The sequence below is a fragment of the Periplaneta americana genome, chromosome 7 (assembly GCF_040183065.1).
Source record: "Periplaneta americana isolate PAMFEO1 chromosome 7, P.americana_PAMFEO1_priV1, whole genome shotgun sequence".
Taxonomy (NCBI): domain Eukaryota; kingdom Metazoa; phylum Arthropoda; class Insecta; order Blattodea; family Blattidae; genus Periplaneta; species Periplaneta americana.
Window position 1 is genome coordinate 73,729,401 of NC_091123.1, and position 24,709 is coordinate 73,754,109.

The 24,709-nt window shown below is 33.4% G+C and overlaps 1 protein-coding gene across 1 annotated transcript in view; it reads left to right on the forward strand.

Annotated features, from left to right (window-relative positions):
- Shark (SH2 ankyrin repeat kinase) overlaps positions 1-18,704 on the forward strand; it is a 46,896-nt gene extending 28,192 nt beyond the window's left edge. Inside the window, exons 13-17 of the mRNA XM_069830900.1 lie at positions 7,573-7,681; positions 9,117-9,288; positions 10,441-10,567; positions 11,919-12,166; positions 14,950-18,704. Coding sequence (XP_069687001.1) covers positions 7,573-7,681; positions 9,117-9,288; positions 10,441-10,567; positions 11,919-12,116 — 606 coding nt within the window. The 3' untranslated portion in view covers positions 12,117-12,166; positions 14,950-18,704. The remainder of the gene's footprint in view (positions 1-7,572; positions 7,682-9,116; positions 9,289-10,440; positions 10,568-11,918; positions 12,167-14,949) is intronic.
- The last annotated feature ends 6,005 nt before the right edge of the window (positions 18,705-24,709 follow it).

A 24,709-nucleotide genomic window follows, 5' to 3' on the forward strand; every position in this document is an offset into this window, starting at 1 on the left:
TTTCTTATCATCGCCCCACCCACAAGCGACAGCCACCTTGTCATGTCACTCCCGCTTCCCCTCCCCACCTCGACAACACGTCTGAGAGGAACGACCACGGAGATCGGCGTACGACAACTTTTATTCTTAATAATTCTTATTCTTAATAATTCACCCTACAACAATGGGTACTCCACTCAACACAGTAACACAATAGTCACTATTGCACTCCACCTGACGACAATGACAGTACACATGTATTATTAAGAAGAACAACAATGTACTCCTAATTTCAATTAATATTCACAAAGCACTATGTGCAGAACAAAACTGTCAGTTCACAGTTCGCTTGCCTTGACTAGTTCTTCTAGCTCACTGTTCAAGTTCACTGCACATCGAACTCAGATCTTCCAGACGCTTCGCCCTCGCCTGGATGCTGCCACAGTTATGGACTCACTCAAGTTCACTGCACGTTGAATTCACGTCCACCTTGCTCGCTGCTTTCCAAGACTTGAAGGCTGACTGAAGACTAACTAACTGACTGACCCGCTCGCGACTGACTTTCGTCGAAACTCACGGTGTTATTTATTTATCACAAACATCTAGAATGTTCTGCATCATGAAGCTTCTGGACCTCCACAACAATCGGTCTCCAGATGCTTCCTTACTTCCGTCCATTCACAGTCGCTTTTTCTTCCCCCTCACTCTACACTGCGGCTAGCGTCAGGGGTTCGTGTTTCCGTTTCCCCGTGCTTTCCTTCTCGCTGGATGCGCGAGCAGCCAGAACGTTCCAGACGGGTGCCACAGTATTATATCTGTATAAACCCCACTCTTTTATGTACAAAATTGTATTCTTATTTTTATATGAACTTAAAGATGGTTTTCAAATCTTTCGTGACTTTTGAATAACCCTGTATATCAACTTGTTTTCTTGCCTGATTTGTATTGGTTTTTGTGCCCAAAGCTGATGATGATTGATTGAGGACATAATCCTGATTTCTCTCGAAGCTGAACTGAAACGTTTATTCCGAGTTTTTGACAACTGCATGTTTTGTTTACATGTCTTTTGATTGGTTGAATTTTTCATTTGCAAACTGGAGCCACCAAGCTTCTACTCTTATGGTTGCGTCTCTGTAAACACCGAATGATCGATGATGGTTCATAGCTGTCATGTCAACTTCATATTTATGTTTAAGTTTGCATTGTGAACAAGGCCTCACAGACACAGAATTTGAACTAAAATTAAGAATCAACTAAACTTATGTGAGTTCAACTTTCTGTCCATCAGTGATGCATTACTACTGGCCACATGAGCTCTGGCAATGGTGGAACACAACATGAAAGTACTGTATATGGGTGGTTCTGAAATTAAGTGGAAGAAAAAAGCACTTAATACTTCTGTAAACTAATATTATAAATCCATTCCTTTATTTATATGAAATGAGAAAAAACATTGTTGAACTCAAGAGAGAAATAATTTCCTCAAAAAACAAAATTTTAATTTTTTGAAAGGCATGGAGATGACAGCAGATTCCATGGAGGTGTCATGCTTTAACATGGAGGTGATCTGCTTTAACATGGAGGTGATCAGTGCCTTCTCTTACTATCCTTTTCAATACTCCACCAATGCCATGAGGAGCCCCTTTCCCATGACCATTCTCAGTGTAATTCCAAACAAGTCCTTTCTTGCAAAATCTGCTAAGATGTTTAAGCATGATATAAAGCATTTTATTGCTTCGATATTGAGTGGTGGAGCTATCGCCCTAGATCATATACCCAGATTGCTCGGCCTTATAGGCTTTGATGGTAACAACTTTTGGCAGGTTTACTATGCTGCCATCTAGTTATTACATAAGGAGTCACGTCATAACTCCATTTGAGTTGCATTAGCGACTGTACTGCCATCTTGTGTTCATTTACGGCAGATAGGTGGCGATCCTGGCGGTCGTTTTCTTTGAAGTGCTGCCGATTTTAACATAGGAATGAGCAATCTATTACATATATTATCTAGGCTATCGCTCAGGAAATTGATTGTATCTTTTGCACTTGTTAGATTTTGAGCACAATTAAGTATTAAGAACCAGCAGGCCTGACCTTCGTTTGATCTTTCATTTTATTCTATTAATGAGCGATTTCCTTCCTGACCTCTCTTTATTAACCCCTTCACTTGGACTCGCATTTGTCAAAGATTTGAACTTATCTTGTAATTTCCATGGCATTTTATCTGCGAAATACAAAAAGAGATAAAAAGAGACACAATTTATCACAACCTCCTGCCTTAATTTCTGTTACTTGGCTTAAATAAGAACAGTAACAATAGTCACATTGAATTATGTTTAATTGGATTTAGTCAAATGCAGTAATATAGATAGAGAATTGCTGAATAAAATATTTGGCAGTGAAAAGTCACTATAAGAAGTGAAAAAATATGTATAATTCACCTAAAATTATCAGAATGAAGAACACAATCAAACTGAGATTTGAAATTTACAACATTTATTTTGTGAGTAACCAAATTAAGTAGAGATTTAATGAGATTTATTTCAGATCTGAAGACATTCAGGTTTACACATTACAAACAAACAACTGTTCCTTAAATTCAGTAACATGGACCTATTTTATTATTTATTTAAAGTAAACAGAAAAGGGTTTATGTTATTGAAGAGATTGGTCTGAACCCTGGAAAACATAATTTTATGCTGACTATTACACTCTTACTACGTCATACTACTTTTGACCAATAAAACAGTACGAAAGGACGTATTTCGACCAATCATGGCTGCTTATCGCACAATTTTATCGCGTCCCTAGCATTTGTTTAATTTTATCGCGTCCCTAGCATTTGTTTCTTTGTTTGCCATCATTTGAAACTGCGCTGGTCTGGACGTCAAAAAAAAAAAAAAATATATATATATATATATATATAAAATTACAAACCACTCCAGTCGATGCACAGCAGTTTCAAATATGACTCGCATTGGCATTCAAGAACAAGAATTAATAAAAATCACTGATCATACCTATGCATCTTCTGAAATCCGATTTACAAATAAATGAAGAGCACCATTCGGAAATCCTGAATAGGTTGAATACACCATGTAGGCCTAAATCAAAGAGTTCCACTTCTATTATGCACACGTCCAATATAACATCAATTGAACCACCAACCACATTCAAATTTGAAAATTGTACATTCAATAATTATTCCTTTTAAAATTATTCATGTTTATTTTTTATGTCGTCGTCGTTAATTAAAACTTTTCTAACACTTGTGTATATTAGGTTATGTTATAGCTTCTGCTATATGATATTATGGATAGTCACGTATCAGAGATTGTTTAATATTAAGATTTATTGAAAATCATCTGTCAAGTGACGTTGATTACTGGGATTCGGATAATTGAAGTGGAATGCAACTGTCTTAATAAAAATGAAACTGAATCAACAAAGCTTTCTTGACTAGTAACCGTCTACAGAGTTCAATGAAGATTCCATAGTTGGCACAACTGCCATCTAGCGTAATGGTGCAATAATACATTTGAAGACAGGTTTATTTTCGTAAGTCAATTAATATTTTATTGTATTGGAGTACTTTGTTACTTATAATCAGGGAAAGGATTTATATGTAAATACATATTTACTTATAAAGCTAATATAATTTATATTTTGCATTATCTTTATGTTTCACAATGTTTAGGGTTGAAAAATCCTACTTTTATTTTCCATATTTTTCCATATTTTAGAGTTTAGTACATATTTTCGTTAATTTCCATATATTTTCCATATTTCATATAAAACGGTCCATATTATATTAGGTTTAACAATAAAACAAAACAAAATTCCATTAACTTTTAAAAATACATTTCAACAATAGAGATTTAAACACATGTTCAGTAATCCCTTTAACATCAGAGTTATTTGAAAATTAGCAGTCCTATCAACAATGGGAAAGTAAGTTACAAAACTGTATTAATTTAATTTAAAATTTTTAACAGACTTCAGTTGTGCAGCTCAACAGTTAAATGCCAGTCAGAGTACACATAGGTTCAGTTTTGTAAATCATACTATAAAGACGGTAAATATGCCAAAAGTACGTCATTCAGTCAATTTAAAATCAAAACTAACAAGTTACATTTCAGAATTTAAAGAAGATGGTTTATCAACTGACAATAAAATATTATTTTGTAATTTGTGTCAGTGTGCAGTATCATCTACACAAAAGTTCCTGGTGCAACAACACATTACAACTAGTAAACATCAGGCCAACAAACAACTAAATTCCAAGCAGAGACAATTGTTTTTAACACAACCAACAACATCGAATGTAAGATCTGAGTTTAACATCGACCTGTGCCGTTCTCTCATCTCTGCTGATATTCCTCTCTACAAACTAAAGAATAAGGTCTTCAGGGAATTCCTTGAAAAATATACTCAACATACAATCCCGGATGAGTCAACACTTAGGAAGACGTATGCTCCATCCATCTACGATGAGACAATACAGAAGATAAGAGATGAAATTAAAGATAGTTCAATTTGGGTTTCCATTGATGAGACTCCCGACAAAGAAGGTAGACTTGTTGGTAATGTAGTTATCGGTTTGTTAAGTGAACAATATTCTGAACGAATTCTTTTACATTGTGATGTTCTAGAAAAGTGCAATAACAAAACTATAGTTAAACTGTTCAACGAAGCTATGGGTATCCTGTGGCCAAAGGGTATTATGTACGATAATGTGTTATTCTTTATTAGCGATGCTGCCCCTTATATGGTCAAAGCTGGACAAGCATTATCTGTTGTATATCCTAAATTGACTCATTTTACTTGTGTGGCGCATGCATTTCATCGTGTGGCAGAAGTGGTCAGAGACAATTTCCCTAAAGTAGATTTGTTGATTTCATCAGTGAAAAAAGTATTTCTCAAAGCTCCCAGTAGAGTTAACGTGTTGAAAGAAATGTACCCTGAAATTCCATTGCCACCAAAGCCAATTTTAACTAGATGGGGTACATGGCTAGAAGCAGTTGAATATTATGCCGAACATATAGACTCTATTAACAATGTTCTCCTTGCATTGGACTCTGAAGATGCAGTCTCAATTGATACTGCGAAAACAGTTACCTGTGACATAAGTGTGAAGAATGACTTAGCTCACATTCAGCATACATTTTCATGCATCATAAAAACGCTCAAAAGTCTCCAAAATATGCACCTTTCACTATCTGAAAGTTTTGAAATTATAAATAGTACTGTGGAACAACTGAATCGTGGTAGAGGTAAAGTTGCAGATGCAGTAAGAGCTAAGGTGGACACTGTACTTTCAAAAAACCCTGGATATGAAGAACTACAAAAGGTTGTTGCTGTGATGAGTGGTGAATCAACAGTGAAGATTAACTTTGACTTATCCCCAGCAGACATTGTGAAATTGAATTATGTACCAGTTACTTCTTGTGACGTCGAACGCTCTTTTAGTCAGTATAAATCTATCCTCAGAGACAATAGAAGAAGATTCACTTTTCAGCACTTGAAAGAAATGTTTGTAACCTATTGTTATGGTAACAGACAATAAAAATTGTGTTTTGTTGAAACTACATTGGAAGATAAGGTACGTCCATTATATTTTTTGTTTAGTTTGATTAAAATGTACCAATATTTAACGTACAGTCATTTTTTTATAATTTTAAGTCCATATTTAATTCCATATTTTGGTAAAAATCCATATTTAATTCCATATTTTGGTAAAAATAACTACATATATATTTACATATTTCATATATTTTTAGTCCATATAAATCCGTTCCTTGCTTATAATCTTTATATACTTTCTTCTAATCGTGTAATAATCAATTAAATCCCACTCGAGTTTTGATTTTCTCTAGATAAATCAAAACCTCTAGTGAGATTACTGTTGATAAAATTATTATTCTGTGGTTAAGTGACTTCATTATAACATACAGTGTGTCTCAGCTCAAACAGTATCTTTATTTGTCACCTCCATGGCATCAGTGTCACATCCACGGAACTCTTTTATCCATGGAGGTGACTCCCATGAATGTGACAAACTTCTTATTTCCCTCCAGTATTTCTAACCTATAAATAATCTAACCATGAGATTTTAAATAAATATAGAAAAGTACATAAAATAAAACTTAGTTATAAAGAAATTTCAAATAAAAGTAGTAAATTAAATTATATTAAAATCATATTAAAATCAAGATTTTATTCAGTCAATCACTTATCAGTTATCAATGACAGAAAATGCTGTTACATTGAAATGTACAATTGGTAAAAGTTATCACGAATATTTTCGACCTTCATAGAGGTCATCTTCAGGTGATATTTTTAGCATACAATATTTAAAAACTAGATGAGTTTTAAATACATTTGAACACTTATAACCATGTGTGCTTGACATAAATTGGTGAGTAACATACATTAAATGACGTATAGATTAAATCTTCCATAGATCGTTTTGCGATACGAACATTAAAGCGTATGGAATGTGTTTGAAACATAAATTCAATTGAATTCGTTTAAAAAATTGTTCAATGTTTTATGACTAAAACTGTTCAGTACGATGTTGGAAGACTATGGAATATTCTCGACCTGTATAGCGAAATCTTCAGTTGTAATTTAACAAACATTAATTAAAGCTAGATGAATGTTTAAAATACATTTAGCACTATAATAACCTTGTGTGCTTGACATAAAATACTGACATTCAACATGGCTTTTAAATTTAGTAAATTAAAGTTAATGAAACATGGAGGTGAATTCAATAAAGGACACCTTGTTTTCCTACGTATTTTTGTTAAAAACAAGAATAAATAATTCGTTACCTTCTATCACAAAAATCCTGAGACAAAACAGAAGATTCGTGCTTCATTCAAGCACATGTCCATGCTTGTGTTGCCTATTAGTGAGTTTTCACTGACCCTGCAATGCAATTCCATGGAGGTGACCCTGCCTCCAAGGATGCAGTTTTATGGGTTTGCAAAAATAAAGTAGATTTATGTTCCTTTCTGATCTATGTAAAATAATAATAGATAAGATATTTTGATTTATTTACAGTAGTTAAATATTAACTTCCTTTACAGTAAGATATGCAATAACCCAGTTTTGTTTGTAAGGTGGAGCAGTGAACATTACATGAAGGTGACATCCCGCTTATATTTTCATTAATATTAAGTAAATTCTGTTAAATTATTACTCTTTGGCTCTTGATAATGGCAATTCACTTGAGAACATATAATAAAAAGAAAACTGTACTTTTAATAGAATACAAAACAGAAGAAACAAAAATGTGGACACAAAATTCTACCCATATACTGTATAATGAAACATATATTATCCAAATATAAATGATATCTTAATATTTGTAGAACATGACGTATCCTAATTTGATGATAATTATACGTAAAAGCAACAAACATTCAAATTTTATTTATGCTTAATGCCTTCAACATCTAAAATATTAAAACAATTTATCTGATACCTACAGAAACTAAAGTATCACATTATGATCCCTACAGTGCTTGAGTGTACATGCAATTCATTTTAAGAGTAATAATTTACCATATGGATTTGTATCTTCAGGTTCAAGAATTGGTACCTCTGGGTTCAATGTTGGCATACTTGTTGGAGTTCCCTGACCGTGTAAATCCAAACTATGAGTTGAAAGTCTGGGCGTCACAAATTGCGTGTGGTAAGTTCTCAAGTACATTAAAATTTATACAAGAAAGTTAGTTTATACAGTGTGTTAATTAAGTATGGAATATTGCTATTAACTCTTTATATACTGTATTCATTTTATGAAAAAATACCAAAAACAAAAGTTGTTGGAGGTATCTAACTAAAATTTACGGCTGTGGTCTCACAAAAGTATTGGTTCATGTACAGGGTGTGGCAAAAAAATAACACTTTTTTTAAATGATACCCTATATTAAATTTTACATATTTGAAATCTCCATTCAATTTTACATACAAATAGAAGTTTGACTTGGCATAAATGATGAATACTCTCTTGTAAATATTATGGTTCTTTCAAATGCTTTGATAATGTAACACAAAATAAATGTGTGTATTCATATGGACTAGACCATGAAACAAACAAACTTTTATAGTACCATTATAGTCCAGTTTATTTTACTATAAAATAAAGTTCCTATTCATAAAACATGAGAGAGTGTGTCACATTTGTGACACTGTTATTATTATTATTGTTATTATTATTATTATTATTATTATTATTATTATTATTATTATTATTATTGCTGACTAAATGTAGTTTTATAATTAATTTTTTAATACATGCTCTCTAAAATAGTTGCTTTTAAAGTTGTTATGGCAACCTTCAGTGGCATTTTAAACAAAATCAATGCAGTGCCGTCTAAATCCATATTCATAGAGATTCGGATCCAGATGGCAGTGACATTTGTCATACCAACTTTAACAGGGTTTTAAACAAACTACTTCATCATATAACAGCAAATATAAGTCAACATTGTTTCATTATGCTTGTCAGAAACTTTACCAATGTTTTAAACTAAACAGTTCATCATATAATAACAAAATATATAACCCAGTATTGTTTCATTATGTTTATCAGAAACCCTTCACAGAAATTAAAAATTAATTTCACATATTCATTCACAACAGAAAAACCGCTTACCCTGCACCAGTTTTGAATACAATGTATTTCTTCTCATATTGCTGCCCAGATTTTGCTGGCAACAGCTTCAATTCAGTGTTTTTGGCTCGGATTGAAATTTCCTCAGATTTATCACTCAATTTTCACTAGTTCGTATGTATTGTTGTTTAGAAATGAGCGCTCAGAATATGCGCCGCCATCTATATCTGTATTTATACGTAGCCTATACGAGATCCAGACGACAGTGACAATCGTCATACCAACTTTAACAGAGTTTTAATATAATTTAGAGAGCTTTTACTAAAATCTATTGTATGCACCATGTACGCAAAATGTTTAGCGTACTCATCCCGTATTTTGGACTCTGCTTATGTCTCATCCAAAAACACTGAATTCGTCTGTTAAAGTCTTATTTTGCGTACTTGACACATAAATAGCTATTAAAAGTATAAAGTGAGTGATATATTAGTTTTAAACACTTTTTTTATAGGTATGAAGTACCTTGAAGAACAGAGGTTTGTCCATCGTGATTTGGCTGCTAGAAATATCCTTCTTGCTTCCCGACATCAAGCAAAGATCAGTGACTTTGGACTGTCACGTGCTCTTGGGAATGATCATGAGTACTACAAAGCAACTCAAGGAGGACGTTGGCCTATCAAGTGGTATGCTTATCTTCTTTCACTGTAAAACTGCTATGAGTATGAAGCTATTGAAATTAAAACCTTTTCAATTTACAGTGGTACAAGAAGTATGATCTGGTGATCCTGTAATTAGGCGCAAATTTTGTTGGTGTATTTTAAATGGAGTGCATGATGGCAAAATTGACCCTAATCTCCTTTTGTTTTCGGATGAGGCATGCTTTCATCTCCATGGATATGTAAATACCCAAACTAACAGGCATTAGAGCTATGAAAACCCGGACTCTTTCATGAAGAGCTCCTCCATGATGTTAAAATATGAGCATGGTGCTCTATGAGTGGTGAGGGAATAAGAGCTCATTTTTTTAAACAAATTATAAATGCCGAGAGGTATGTGGAAATTATTTTTGCATCCCTTTTCTGATGAGATAACAGAGACATGGCGTGATTTTGCTTTTTTTCCAATAGGATTCTGCAACAGCACATTCATTGTTATATGTTCGAGGATACAATAAACTTGTCAGTAGAAATGTATGGTCACCTCAGTCCCCCGACTTAACTCCTTATGACTTTTGTCTTATGTTATAATGTGTGTTTTATATCACAGTGCATGAATTTCATCATTTCCATTACTGCTATTGGACCACATACTGTTTCTTAGTATTATGTAACTGATGTAAATACTCTTCGAAATATCAGCCACTTAAAATATAATTTTTCTTTCGCTAGTAGGAAAATGTACACAAGGTAATTAAGTTTAATTAGTGTCAATATTTTTGGGGGACAGAACAATGGAAATAGCCTGTAACTAATAAGTATGTTATATAATGAAATACAAGAGCACAATAATCTCATTTCTGAAACAAAGTTTTTTTTTCTGATTTCTATTGATTAGAAGTATATTCATTTGCAAATCATCACTCCATACTTTTGGGAAATAAATATAAACAAGAGTGCATCATAAGTTTCTAAAAGTGTGTGTATCAATATGGTACATTTCCTGGATTGAAAGTATGCTTACAACATCCAAAAGGAAATCAAGGATAATGATGTTCAAATGTGAATTGAAATTATACAGAAAATATAATAACTGATTTGAATTTGCTACATATATATTTCATTTTTCTGTAGCATTAAATTGATATTCTAATTATATTGTCTTTGTCTATTTTATAGGTATGCACCAGAATCGTACAATTTTGGTACATTTTCCCATGCAAGTGATGTATGGAGTTTTGGAGTAACACTATGGGAAATGTTCTCATTTGGACAGCAGCCCTATGGGGAAATGAGAGGCGTTGAGGTACTGTATTATCAGTTTATATTGTAAGTGTATCAGAATTGATTGGATCTTTTTACAAAGTAATGGCAGTACCAAAGTTAATTTGTTTGGTCCATAAAACTGTGGGCTGTTAACAGTTCTAATGAAAAGAAGTGGAAACACCAGAGATGAAGTTTCAGGTAGAAAGCCAGATTTGCATAATGTATTCATTACTGTAGGTACATTAACAGAAAGCCACAATTTAAGTCACACAGAATTGTGTGCACTCAAATTTGGGTTTCTGGCATCTCGTCTTGTCAACCCTTAACCTCTCTCAAAGTGAGAGTGTAAGTTTCACAACCATACAGAACAACCAGTAATATAACTGTTTCATAAATTCTAACTTTCATCTTTTCCGAAAGTAGACGGATAATAAAAGCTTTTCAGTCGAATAATAACAGGCATTTCCCATATTTATTCTGCATTTAATTTCCTCTCGAGTGTCATTTATATTCGTTACTGTTGCTCCAAGGTACTTGAATTTTTCTACCTCTTCAAAGGATAAAATTTCCAATTTTTATATTTCCATTTCGTACTAAGTTCTGGTCACGAGGCATAATCATTTACTTCGAAACTTATCTCTTTACTTGCTTCAAGTAAAATTCCCGTGTTTTCACTAATCGTTGATGGATTTTCTCCTAATATTCTCCCTGTTTTCTTGAACTTTCCTAATAGTATATTCTAGAGCGAAGTTAAAAAGTAAAGGTGATAGTGCATCTCCTTGCTTTAGCCTCCAGTGAATTGGAAAAGCGTGAGACAGAAACTGACCTATACGGACTCTGCTGAAGTTTCACTGAGACACATTTTAATTAATTGAACTAGTTTCTTGGGAATACCAAATTCAATAAGAATATTATATAAAACTTCTCTCTTAATAGAATTATACTGAATTATATAGAGTTATATAGAACTTTAAAACTAAAACAACAAATGTCTCAGATTCAGAAGGTTAAGTGAGTGGGAAGGGGCATGACGAGTAGGTTTTTTGAGTTTTCCCCTACACACACTCACAGTCTCACTCATTCACTCTCATACACAAAGAATTCTTTTTTCTTTGGCGGAATGGGGGAATTATTGATTTTCCCACAGGTTTGATTTTCCATTTAACTGTGTGTGGACTGGAGTCCCTTCATAGAAGCAGCAAAATATCTCCTCAAATTACTTGTCAAGGGGAGCATAAACACTAATGCTTCCCCTTCTTTCACCTGAATATATTTCTCTTCTAGTGTTTCAACATACATCCAGCTAGTAACTTAATGATGAATACAATAAATCACTTGACATTTGGTAACTGTGTGCTTATGTATTATTTTACTTTTGTTGTCTTATTCAGGTGATACAGTTGGTGGAAAAGGGTGAGCGTTTGAGACAAACAGAACATTGTCCAGATAGTGTATATAGAATAATGGAGCGATGTTGGGCATACCAGCCACGTGATAGACCAACTTTCAATGAACTACTAGAGATTTTCTCATCAGATCCGGAATATGCGAATATTAAAGAATTGGTACCTGCAGTTAATATCAGTTAACACATATCATTGACATCTAGAGATCAACAATTTTGTCATCACTTACAAAGGTAAGTAATTAATAAAGCTGTGTTCTTCGTAAGTGGATATTCTTGCTAGAGATAAGTTTGTATTCTTTTGCAAGAGAATTTGGCTCAGATAAGCATCATTCCATAGGTTTTACTTCTGTCTTCTGTGTTTTTACTTTTAACTGGATAACATGACCTTACTCTGCTTAAAAGTGGCTTGCCCCAAATATCTGGCAGTTTTAATCTTGTACTGTAATAGTATCATACCATTATTAACGCTTTTGCTGATAGGTGTGGTAGTTACGATTATATTAGTATTGGTATTGAGTTAGGAGTGGCATTATCGTGGTGTCAGTGGTAGCAGGGATTAAAATTGTGTTGTTGGTGGCAATGAAGTTGGATGAAGTGTTGGCAGTAGCAATAGTAACAGTGTTAATATTGGTGGGAGAGACAGTAGGGAGTGTAGTGGTGGTGTTGTGGCACTGGTGTGACGATGGAGGGTGTGGCAGCAATGTCAGTAGCAGTAGTGGAGATGGCAGTAATGTCAGTGGTAGTGATGGTGGTGGTAGCAGTAGTAATGTAGTGTAGTGGCAGTGGTTGTGGTGGGATGGCAGCAATTTCAGTGTCAGGAATAGTGGTGGAGGTGTCAGCAGTGTCAGTGGTAGTGATTGTGGTGGTAGCAGTAGTAATGTTAGTGTAGTGACATTGATTGTGGTGGGATGGCAGCAGCTGTCTAAGGGCAGCACAGTAGTATTTCTATGGCAACAGCAGTGTAATGTAATAATATATTACGATACAAGGTGGGAAATGCTTTTTACAAAATCGAGGAAAAGTTTGAAAAAAGGGCAGAGCGAGTTTTTCAGTTTTCGAGATTTTGTAATGCACTTCACAAACTTGTATTGTACAACATTTTTTGCACGATCATATTTTTAAAATTGCAAATACAATATACAGTATTTTGCATTGAAAATTTAGAGCAATATTATTCCAAAGCCTTCGCAAAATTATAATGTAATGGTAACTAAATAAGAATAAGTACACTGTAATGAGTTTATTTCAGTATAGTTTTATGTTATGAAGAATGGTTTCCCTTGCAACAAGTTTCTGTGTGGGAATTCTAACTTTCAAGGCCTAACAACAATAGCTGTAAATAAAATAAAAACACGATGGTGCAAAAAAAGTATGTGTTGAAACATAATGCATTATAATCAAGGGCGTCCGCAGAATACCGAATTCAGTATTAGCAAGATGGTTAGAAAATTGGAGAAAACAGATAGACAAGAAGAGAGAAAATTCAACATGAAAAATAGCCAGTTCTGAAATATAAATTACCCTTCACACGCATTCATAGTTTGAAGGATTCGCTTTTGTTGAATTGTTTTCCGAGGGTTTGAGAAAACATGTATCGAACTTGATTATAATTGTGTTGGATATAAACTATGTAATTACAGTAGTAGTTGATTTTTGTCATGTATCACAAAAATAACCTGAAGGAATATGTACCGTATAAACATAAAGGTGGGATTACATCAAGGGAGCAGTGTGCAACAAGTGATATGTCTCATGATTTCCCATTTTCCATTTTGTTGATCGATGCTTCCTTGCATCAACCACTGCATGCAACATTTCTGTTTACACTTAAGCAGCAAGTTCATTTGTCAAGGAGGATATCACTTTCAAAACTTTCTGCTGCGTTTTATTTGATTTTAAATACTGATCTGAAAGATAAGCACCATCAGTGGTGATAGAGGAGAAGATAAATATGCTATGCAACAGCACACAGTTATTTTTTAGTTTCGATGAGTGACTACTTTTGACTTCAGGACCAGGTAGAGCACAAAAGAGAAAATATTTAAAAAAATGTAATAATCAGGAGATAAAAAAACTCATCTATAACTTATGGTTTTGAGGGCGTAACTTTTTTGCTAAAAGTCTGTTCTCATAGCATAGCTTTACTTTGTAAATGTTTTACTTCATTTTGAACCACAACACTTATTGGCAATCGCTTTGAAACAAGATATTTATTCATAACTGATTCAAGTAAAACTATTTTTCTACGATAGTGCGTAAAGTTCCATTTTACCCACTGTTATCAGTGTATAAAGTGAGCCTTTAAAACACTAGTCCATAAAAAAATAAGTATTCACTTTAGGCACTGCTATTCATTTTACGCACTACCAAAGAAAATGTAATGTTCAATGTACAGACTTCATTCAATAAGAAATTAATGCATTACCTTCATTTTTCATTACTTAAATATACACGTAACACAAGTAACAAATTTAACATTAATTTATACACTTTAGCACTTATTATTCTGAAGTTACATGTGTAGTACTCATTCTAGCAAGATCTATCATTCACCTGTTCCTAACCTCTTTGTTAATTATATGGTCGGTTTAGACAGCCATGAAATCATGAACATGAATAAAACAGGCTGCCATTCCGTTGGTACTTACTTCTTAATGGTTTTGAGTTTAGACGGCCATGACATTGTGATCTTACAACCTCTTCAGAAAAAACATTGTATGGCACACATTCTTAAAGTTATCTTTTTGCCCCTCATGTGTTTGTACCAAAAAGAGAATCTTTACGAACTTACCTCATAACTAACTATTTTAGTCACTGGAGTGATATTTAATAATAATTCATGTTAATTAAAACTATATGTTACTTGATCACTTAGGAATATGGAGAAAAAAACTGATACAACATGTACATTTTTAAGAGTGGAAGGTGTATGTAACCCCTTGAAACGTCACAAAACACAAGAGCACAGATTGGTAGTAGGTTTAATTGGCTAATATTTATTTTCCTTCTTTCAGGAAGATTCTGCTGTCGAAACATGAAACTTTTTAGTCCCACAACGTGCCAGTTTCGTTTGAACAGACGTAATTAGTACCTAATATGTGCCTTATTGTGAATATTACTATTATGTTGTGTAGTCTTAGATGTGTCTAGCTGTAGTTGTAATTTGTGCAGTTGAAGCTTTTCATGTTATAGACTTTTAATTAAGATTTAAGTTGATTCTTTGAATTTTTCTCATGTGAGAATTTGTGGTATATATTGGAGTAGAATTTATAATCTTGGAGGACAGCAGGACATTCTGCTACTTACAATGCACACATATAGCTACAGATGTAAGTGTTATGAGTGTAACATTGCAAAATTTAATTTTGGAGCTACTAGAAGACATATTTCGAACATCCCTTTTAGCAAAAAAATGTTCAATGTTGCTTGTGAGTTTATACATTTCTGTCTATCTGTCCAATCTTTTCTCTGAAATCGTTGGACAAATTCCTTCATATTCAATATTTCGAATTGATTTATCCTGGGAATATATGCATAAAATGTCAATATTTGTACAAGAAAAATTATTTTTTTAAGAATATAAATATTACTGTTTCAAAGAATATATCCTCCAAGTATAATTCTATTCCATAATGATATACAGTAAATGAATAGAATAATGTTATTTAAATATTTGACATTATTCAAGATTGAAGTTATTCAGTGTTCGAAATGGGCGTTATGAACCTACTTTGTTATTACAGATTACATATTATTTATCATATGTTAAGAAGCATATTTTTTAATCATCTATCCTTCTATGTTAGTCAGTAGTATTTTACGATCTTATACTGCCAGTCAGGTAGATTGTGATCCACAGTCAGGGTGACCAGAAGTCCGGATTTCACTGGACATGTCCTGCTCTTTTAGTATTTTGTGAGCGTCCGGCTGGCTTTTTATGATAAAGCCAAAATGTCCAGCTTTCTGCCTTTCAACAACATAATGTACCAAATATTTAAATACAGTATATAAGATAAAATCTGAGGCCAAAAGTATATGTTTCTGTCGTTGTATGAAAAATATGCATTTTATTAATTCTGTGCTCTAAACGAATTTGTTTTGAAGCAAGATGAAGCATTTTTCTTGGAAACAACAGATTTTCGGTAGAGTACATTTTTTTGAGCAGATTGTAAATGTTAAGGGTTTCCAAACTTTGCTGTATATATTATGTATATCAATTCTTTTTTTCAATACCGGTAATTGCACATAATTCCAATGTTGAAAGGATATTTTCACTAATTAGTACCCAATGGTCAGATGAAAGGAATATACTATCAGTAGAAGCAGTAAGGGGTATTGTAACAGTACAAGATAATTTGAAGCATTTTACATGTAAAGAATTTCACACCTATTTATTGAAATCCCCAAAGCTACTGAAGGACATTTCCTCTTCACAAAAGTCTGAATAATGAAATTGTAAGATTAATAACAATGGATAGCTTTGGTAGGGGAGAGAGGGGATACATTGGACAGTTTATCTTATTAAATTTTTGTGCACTAAGCTTATGAATTAAAAATATTCTTTCCACCTGGTTTTGATGTGTTGGACATCTGGCTGTCATTAAAAATTTTAATCATTTTCATATTAGTAAAACTGAAATCATCTTTTGAATATATTTGAAGAAATACACTTTGTCCAGAGTATCCCCAGATATGGGGATACATTGGACAGAAATCAAAATATTTTGTATACAGAAAAAAATGATCATACATGGTCTCTAAATTTCAAATACAATAATACTAACAAACTACAACTAAATTCATATATGTACAATCAATACAATACATTATTGGATACAAAATGGCATGAAATCAAAGTCAAAATAGGTCATATTTTCAAAACGCTTTTTGTTGTCTTTGATAGGTTCAGGCAACTTCAGCACAGTCTCCTCGTATGACACAAATGATACTGTCTCATCAGTTTCAATGAACCGATTAGAAGCGATCTGACGTTTAAAAAATTTCACATCATATCCATCCACGGCTCGATCAACAATTTGGGCTACATAATTTCTTGAAGTGTTTTTGCCACTAACTCTGACAATTACAAAATCGCCAGAATGTAGGGAGTAAATGGGTTCAACTTCATTTTCATGTGAATCTTGATCTGAGTCAGAGGTATTCTCACCAACTTCCTCTAAAGGTGATGAAGACCTCTGACGAACTCTCCTCTTCTCTGCCTGTTTTTCCTTTGAGTTTTTACACTTCCGTTCTGCGATCTCATTTTTTTCTGGAGAATCTGTTGCTATCATACGACCCCTTTTTCGCCCACGACAGGACAATTTGCGAGGTGGTGCTTCTGGAAAGGGCCTTACTTCTTCAGGACTGACATATGTATTTTCGGTTGTCGAAGATGTTGGAGTTTCTAATGTTCTAGAGCTGACAACTGAAGTAATTACAGCATCTTCTACTTTAGATCCTGCTTGTTCTTCTGCAATTGATCCTGGAGAACTTTGATGGTTCAAAAGCACTGGAGGTGGGCGATCTGATACTACAGACGACAAGAAATGTTCATTGGGGAATATATTTCGGTCAAATGGAGAAATTCCACAAGATTTAAATCCCGATTTAATGTTTTCTGGGATCGCTGCTCTGTCCCATGCAGTTGCACTCATTTGTGGTAATTCAAAGATTGTCACACTTTCATTTGGATGACTAAGGTGCCAGGCATTAACTGCTTCATTGAAGAATTTCTTGAAAGGACCAAACACGCAGTGGTCCAGGGGCTGGAGCTTATTGGATGTGTGTGGTGGGAGGGTCAAGATGGTAATGCCATTTCCCTTGCAATAATCTGGGCCTTCTACACTCAGGTGGGACTCATGATTATCCATGATCAGCAACACCGGATTTCCATTTGAACAACGTACATTTTCTTTAAAAAATATCAAAACGCTCAAGAAATTTTCCGCTGTCATCCAACCTGACTTGTGGACAAGACCCAAAGCCCCTGTAGGTGCACCAGCCATCATGCGTGCTTTGTCAAAGTGAACGCGGGGGAATATCCACACAGGAGGTAAGGCATTTGCGCAAATGATACCAACTTGTGTCATAAGTTCACCCCGCTCCCTGGAAGTCACTTGTCCTACCTCTTTTTCACCTTTTTTTTGCGATTACTTTACCACAGGTGGCACAGTGTTCAAGCCAGTCTCGTCTAAATTGAAAATCTGATACGGCATGAATTTACGTCTCTGCAGCACAATGTCCAACTTATCAAAGAACTGGCCCACTGTTGCTCTATTGAATGCCTGCATTCTGGCTAGACTTGTAGCTTCTGGTGTTCTGATGGCGAGTGCTGGGTTTCTTTACAAAAATGCTGAGAACCAATCCAAACCAGCCTCCTTATTTGCTTTCCAAGATGCAGGTATTGTCATCAGTTCATTCTTTTTAGCATATTCGAAAGCCAATCGTCTTGTTTGTTTTGGTGTCAGCCCATAAAACATAGTTGAACATAACAACAAATAATCAGGAAGAGCTTATTCCAAGTGACCTGGAATTACTTGACGATTCTTAAAATTGGACTTGAAATTCATTGAATCAAACCCAACCTCCCTTGATTTCTTCACATACATTGCCAAGCGGGATTTTTTGACACCATGCTGTTCTGCAGAAGCTCGCAGAGACATATTATTATGTAATACATCATCAACTGCTGCTTTAATATCCGCCTCAGAAAACTCACGATCTGTTTTTCTTGTGTAGACTCGAGGCATCTGCAGACAAATAAAGTAAATAGTTAATTGATCTAATGTAGACATATTTAAAAAATAAATAAAAAAGAATATTAATGCAAGGGGATACATTGGACATCACTGTCCAATATATCCCCATGTTCTGGTTTGGTACTTTTTTCCTTTTCTTTCACAAAGGATTTCAACCTCACTAAAGTATTATACATGAAATGAATTCTCATAATATCCACAAATATACAACGTTATAACTTGCACTATGATTTGAAAAGAAACTATTTAATAGAGAATAGCACTTACCTCAAGATTTACATCAAAACTACGAAAAACTGGAAAATGCTGCTGTTCGAAAATCTTCTTTGTACTTCTGGTCAAAAACACTGTACTTTCATAAGATATGAACAAATGAATATCTCTGGTCATTGATGCCAACATGGAAGGTCATATAGACGGAAATTTGCATATGTCCATTGTATCCCCATGTCCACTGTATCCCCTCTCTCCCCTACTGTGTTTGCCTATTTTTTTTATTGTTCTCAGTGAATGAAAAGGAATTTAACGTGTTGCCGGGCTTTTTTTTTTCAAAATGTCCTGCTTTTTTCCTTCAAATGTCCTGCTTTTGAACATTTTGATCTGATCACAGTGTCATTTTGAAGCTAAGCAACAGCTTGCATTTAAACTATTCATTAATTATGACCATGCCTCCTCTCACGGAACGTGATGTTGTAATTCTTGATAGAAAAGCAGATGAAGTTGGATTTTTATTTATACACTACCAGTACTATTCATCTATTTCATAGCAATTCCGGGAAATATTCTCTGCCTGCATATAGACATAACTGCCACCTTTTTGAGAAAATGTTTTCTCTTAATATTGTCTTAAAATGTGAAATGAAGCACACGTAACTTAAGAATACACTGATTTCTGTTAGAAATACGATCCAGATGCGTTTTATTACCGGATAGTGTGCCCCATGCTTCCCAAGCAGGATCAAGGCCTCATCCATTATGTTTACAGACTGTAGCATAGCTAAAAAATTATACATCTTGATTACACAACTTTTAACACTATATCACTTGGGAATATGTAGTTTATTGATTTTACGTGTTAAATATTAGGTATGGTACCACGTTGATTAGTTTCAGCCTGTTACGGGCTATCTTCAGAACTGGTTGGTCCTGGTCTTCTCAACTCACAACTCGATTTCAGAACACACACACTTTTTGACTCCACATTACACTACACAAACACACCCCCACGGGAAACGCAAACAGAAGGCGCGAAGACCAGGACCAACCAGTTCTGAAGGTAGCCCGTAACAGACTGAAACTAGTCAACAAGGTACCATACCTAGAATTTAATAAATTACATATTCCAAAGTAAAAAATTATGCCTACAATACATTGCATGGTGTCATACATAGTAGTATCTTAGGATAGGTGGAAAAGATTCACATTTGCCTTTTACTTTTGCACAGATACGGTATATTTTTGCATAGGTACTTACTAAAATCAGATTCAAATTCTCACTCATTCTATTGCTCTATCATAACTGTCATATATCATTATCATATATTTCTCTCATAATGGTCCATGGGAAAAACCTGCTAAGTCACATTTTACTGTTTTCACAGGAGAACAAGTTAAAAGTTTCAAGGTCCATTACATTCTATTGTCTCTGGGTTATCATTCTTCAAATATATCTGGCTTAATCGGGGTTTTACTCTGTACAATTAAGGCACAGAAATCTGTGCAACCTGAGATAGTAATGGCATCTAAAACAGAAAATTGATAATTTTGGACTTGACAGGTTTTTCCCCTGGACCCTTCCACAATGGAACTGCTATGATGTATCACAACTGTAAATTAAAACTAAGCTGCTGTAGCTATGCAACTAATGAGGTGGACAGCTGTGCACGCAAACAAATTCAAGTACACTCAAAGATCATATACATGGGAGAGAAAACGCGATCTCCTATCGTATTAATTTCGACGTGCTTTCACCGAAGATCAGCAAAACAATCTTAACACTGATGTGACAACCTGTTCTTGTTAATGATAAAGTATTGTATATTGTACTTCATATATCTTTATTTCGTTAAAAATTAAAAATTGCTTCGTTTGTTCAGGTATTTTATAATTAATTCTTCAGTGTCACTGACATTCTATTTTGTTATCAGTAGCATAGGATCACCTGTTAAAGATTTATATTAAAATAGTGTTTATAGTAACTACATTTAGTAGAAACAAATTAGGTGCTATTGAATAATGGCGCCCATTTCGAGCATTTATTTAATATGTTTATCTCAAGTCTGTTTCTGTACAGAGGCAGAAATGTGTAAGAAGACATTGTTACAAATGGTAACAGAAAGCTGCAGTGGAATATAAACTCTTATCTTTATTTTTAAAATATGATATGCTCTTATTTTATACACTAGGAAAACTCGAGAGTTTATTATAACAGCAATTGTTGTGTAAAAGCAAACACTGTCCATAGAATGAATGCGAGAATTTCAAGAAACCATTTTGGTTTGTAATATTTTACAATTTTTGCAATAACTGTGCCTTCGTTAAGCATGTTATATCTTTTCATTAATATATTATGTTTATGAAACAGCTCGATTCCCATTTCAAATTCAAATTCAAATTTATTTACAATTTACATTTGAATTGAATACATATGAATAGATACCCAAAATGAGCATAATGCTCGTGCTCGGGTACAGTCCAGTAGTCTACATAAATTTTACAGGGTTCAAATAATAATGCTGATGATATAAATAATAGTAACAACAACAACAATAATAATAATAATAATAATAATAATAATAATAATAGAATAATAGTGACAGAAATGATACAAAGATTGTAATACAAAATAATTCATTAATAATAATAATAATAATAATAATAATAATAATAGTGATAAAACAAAAATATTTACAATAATAAAATAAATACTAAGACGGATAAAATAAAATATAAAACCACTAGCGAGAGTTAACACAACTTAAATAAGCATATAATAACCGGAAAAAATGCCAAACTCGAAAATCAACAGAAAAGTTCATTGTATCGCAGACGACGGCAACCGCCGTATTGACATTGTGTTGTGCATTAATAGTAGTAGTGGGAAGCTGAAAGTCTACGTAACTGCTATTCTCTTCCAATCTTCTCGTAAAATCATGGGAAGTTAATGCTGAAAAAACAAAATGTCTACGAGTCAAACTATTCATTATTACCAGGATAAATACAAATAATACTGAAATATATTAATCGAGTTTCAGTTATAGATCTCTCCTTTTGTGCAAGAGGTATCATATCAAAATATTTTATGAATAGCGGGGAAAATATAAATTTCAATAACTTTCTAGTGACAAGATATAGTGACAAGTACAATCAAGTGTATCTGTGACGATGCTAAGGAATCATTTATTGGAGATATACACTGTTATTAATTAAGAAAATTATCTATTTATATTTATTACAATGTTTTATCTTATAGGGTACATGCATCAGATAAATACAATACAAATTAGTACCGTATAATGCTAGTAACACTTAAAAAAATTATAATAAAATTTATGAAATCATACAGACATTTTCACTTTATTTTTAAACTTAAGAATGTGTAAATTGCTTAGGTCTGGATTATTTTTCAATACTGAATTGTATAGTCTTGGTCCATAATTCCTACTGTGTCTTAATCCAGCTGTAGTGTGGCATTTAGGTTCTGCCAAAAGAGTTGGGACATTTCTTCTGGTGTTATGTATATGTTTTTCAGTTACAAAATTCATTCGATTTTTGTGAAAATAAGTTAGTAATGTATGTTTATATATTTGCTCAATTTTTAGTACTTGGAATTCAGAATAAATAAATTGCGTCGGATAATCAAGTGGTTTATGCAGACAAATTTTAATGATACGTGTTTGTAGTAATATTAATGGAGTTAAGATAGTCTTTGTCATTCCATCCCATCCTAGGCTAGATAAACTACACGGAGAACATAGATAGGCATATATGCACGAAGGGTTACAAAGTTGTGAATTGTTTTCCGTAACCTATTACATAAATATGTTACATGTTTATTCCATCTTAAATGTTAATCAATGACAACACCTAAGTATTTTACTTGCGTGGATTCTGTCAAGGAAGAGCAATTACAATCAATCAAGTTTATGTTACTGCAATTGTGTATTTTTAAATTTGTATCCTTATCGAGTTTGATTTTTCTCAGACTAGAAGCCATTAATGTAAAAGGAACTGCAGTTGTTTTTGAAATGTTCAATGAGAGCAAATTTTCATCTAACCATTTCTTAATTATTACATGTATACCTCTATTAGCATTTAGGTAGGCATCATTCCAATTCGATCCACTAAAAATTACAGCTGTATCATCGGCATATGCAAATATATATCCAGATGTGTTTCCTATATCAATATTTAGCAAGTCATTGATGTATATTAAAAATAGTAGTGGGCCTAAAACTGTACCTTGTGGCACACCTATATTTATATTACGAATTTCACTGCGTTGGTCGTTAAATTTCGTTAATTGGGATCTGTTGCTTAAGTATGACTTAAATAAATTTAAAGCGATTCCTTTAATCCCGTAGGCATGAAGTTTAGAAGTGAGTATATTATGGTCTACAGTATCAAAGGCTTTTTGAATATCTAAGAAAACTCCCAAACATTTTTTACCCGAGTCTAATTCTTTGATAATCCTTGATGTTACGTTCATAATAGCATCGTCCAGAAGCCAAACTGCTTTTGACTTAATAGACTGTTTTTTTCTAAGAAATTAATTAGCCTGCTTTTAATACATTTTTCTAATAGTTTAGAGAGACTTGGTAAGAGTGAGTTGGGTCTGTAGTTACTGAGATTGTTTCTGTCACCAGATTTGTATATAGGTATTACTACAGCACATTTAAGATCAGTTGGAAATACATCTTGTGATAAACACAAATTAAAGACATGGGTTAGTGGTTTCGATGTGGGTTCAATAATCATTTTGAGTGTTCTAGTAGTGAATACCATCAACACCCGGAGCCACATTATTTTTTAAAGTTTTAGCAATAGTTATAATTTCTTTATCACTTACGGGAAACATGAACATTGATGATGGTGGTGGTGATGATGATGATGATGATGATGATGATGATGATGATGATGGATAAGAAAAGGAAGAAGAGAGTCTTGTGTTTTTGTTTATTTTTGATGCTATATTGTGTCTTACGTTTGTAAAATGAGCATTAAGTTCGTTTGCAATATCATAATGATTCTTAATAATTGAGCCATCTTTATTTACTATTTCCATAATACTGCAGCTTTTATTTGTTGAAACGTTAGTAGCTTCGTTAATAGTCTGCCAAAATCTTTTGGGATCATTGCTATTGTTGACAAATTTCTCTGAGTAGTAACTAACTTTCATATTTCTTATAACACAAGTTAAGATATTTCTGTACCTTTTATATTTTTTTGATAAATCTTCATTCAAAGGTTCACGTTTTACTTTTTTGGCTAGTCTGTCTCTTGTGCATATTGATTTAACAATACCCGAAGTGATCCAGGGTTTTATTTTTTTATATTTACTGGGTGCATTATTACAAGTATGAAAGGTATATTTAGTTATTAGATCGCGGAGTATTTTGTAAAAATTTTGAAAACTAATTTCAGCGTTTTGGCAATCAAAAACCGTTTCCCAGGTCTCTGAGCTAATATTTGCGACTAAGTCTTTGTAATTAATATGTTGCTTGCAATTATTATGTGAATTTATGATGGGATCCTTAATAATATTTTTAGTAGTGATAGTGACTAGTCCAAATACCATATAATGGTCTGTAATTGCACTATTATATACGCCAGATTTGAAATCTAGGTTATAGATGTTTTGAAGAATATATGATCAAGGCATGCATTATATCGAGTAGGGGCATTTAAGTATTTCAAAAAACCATATTCATGCATAATATTCAAATATCTGTTGCCAGAGTTATCTAAATTGTTTTCTAAAATTTGAATATTAATGTCACCTAAAATAACATGATTT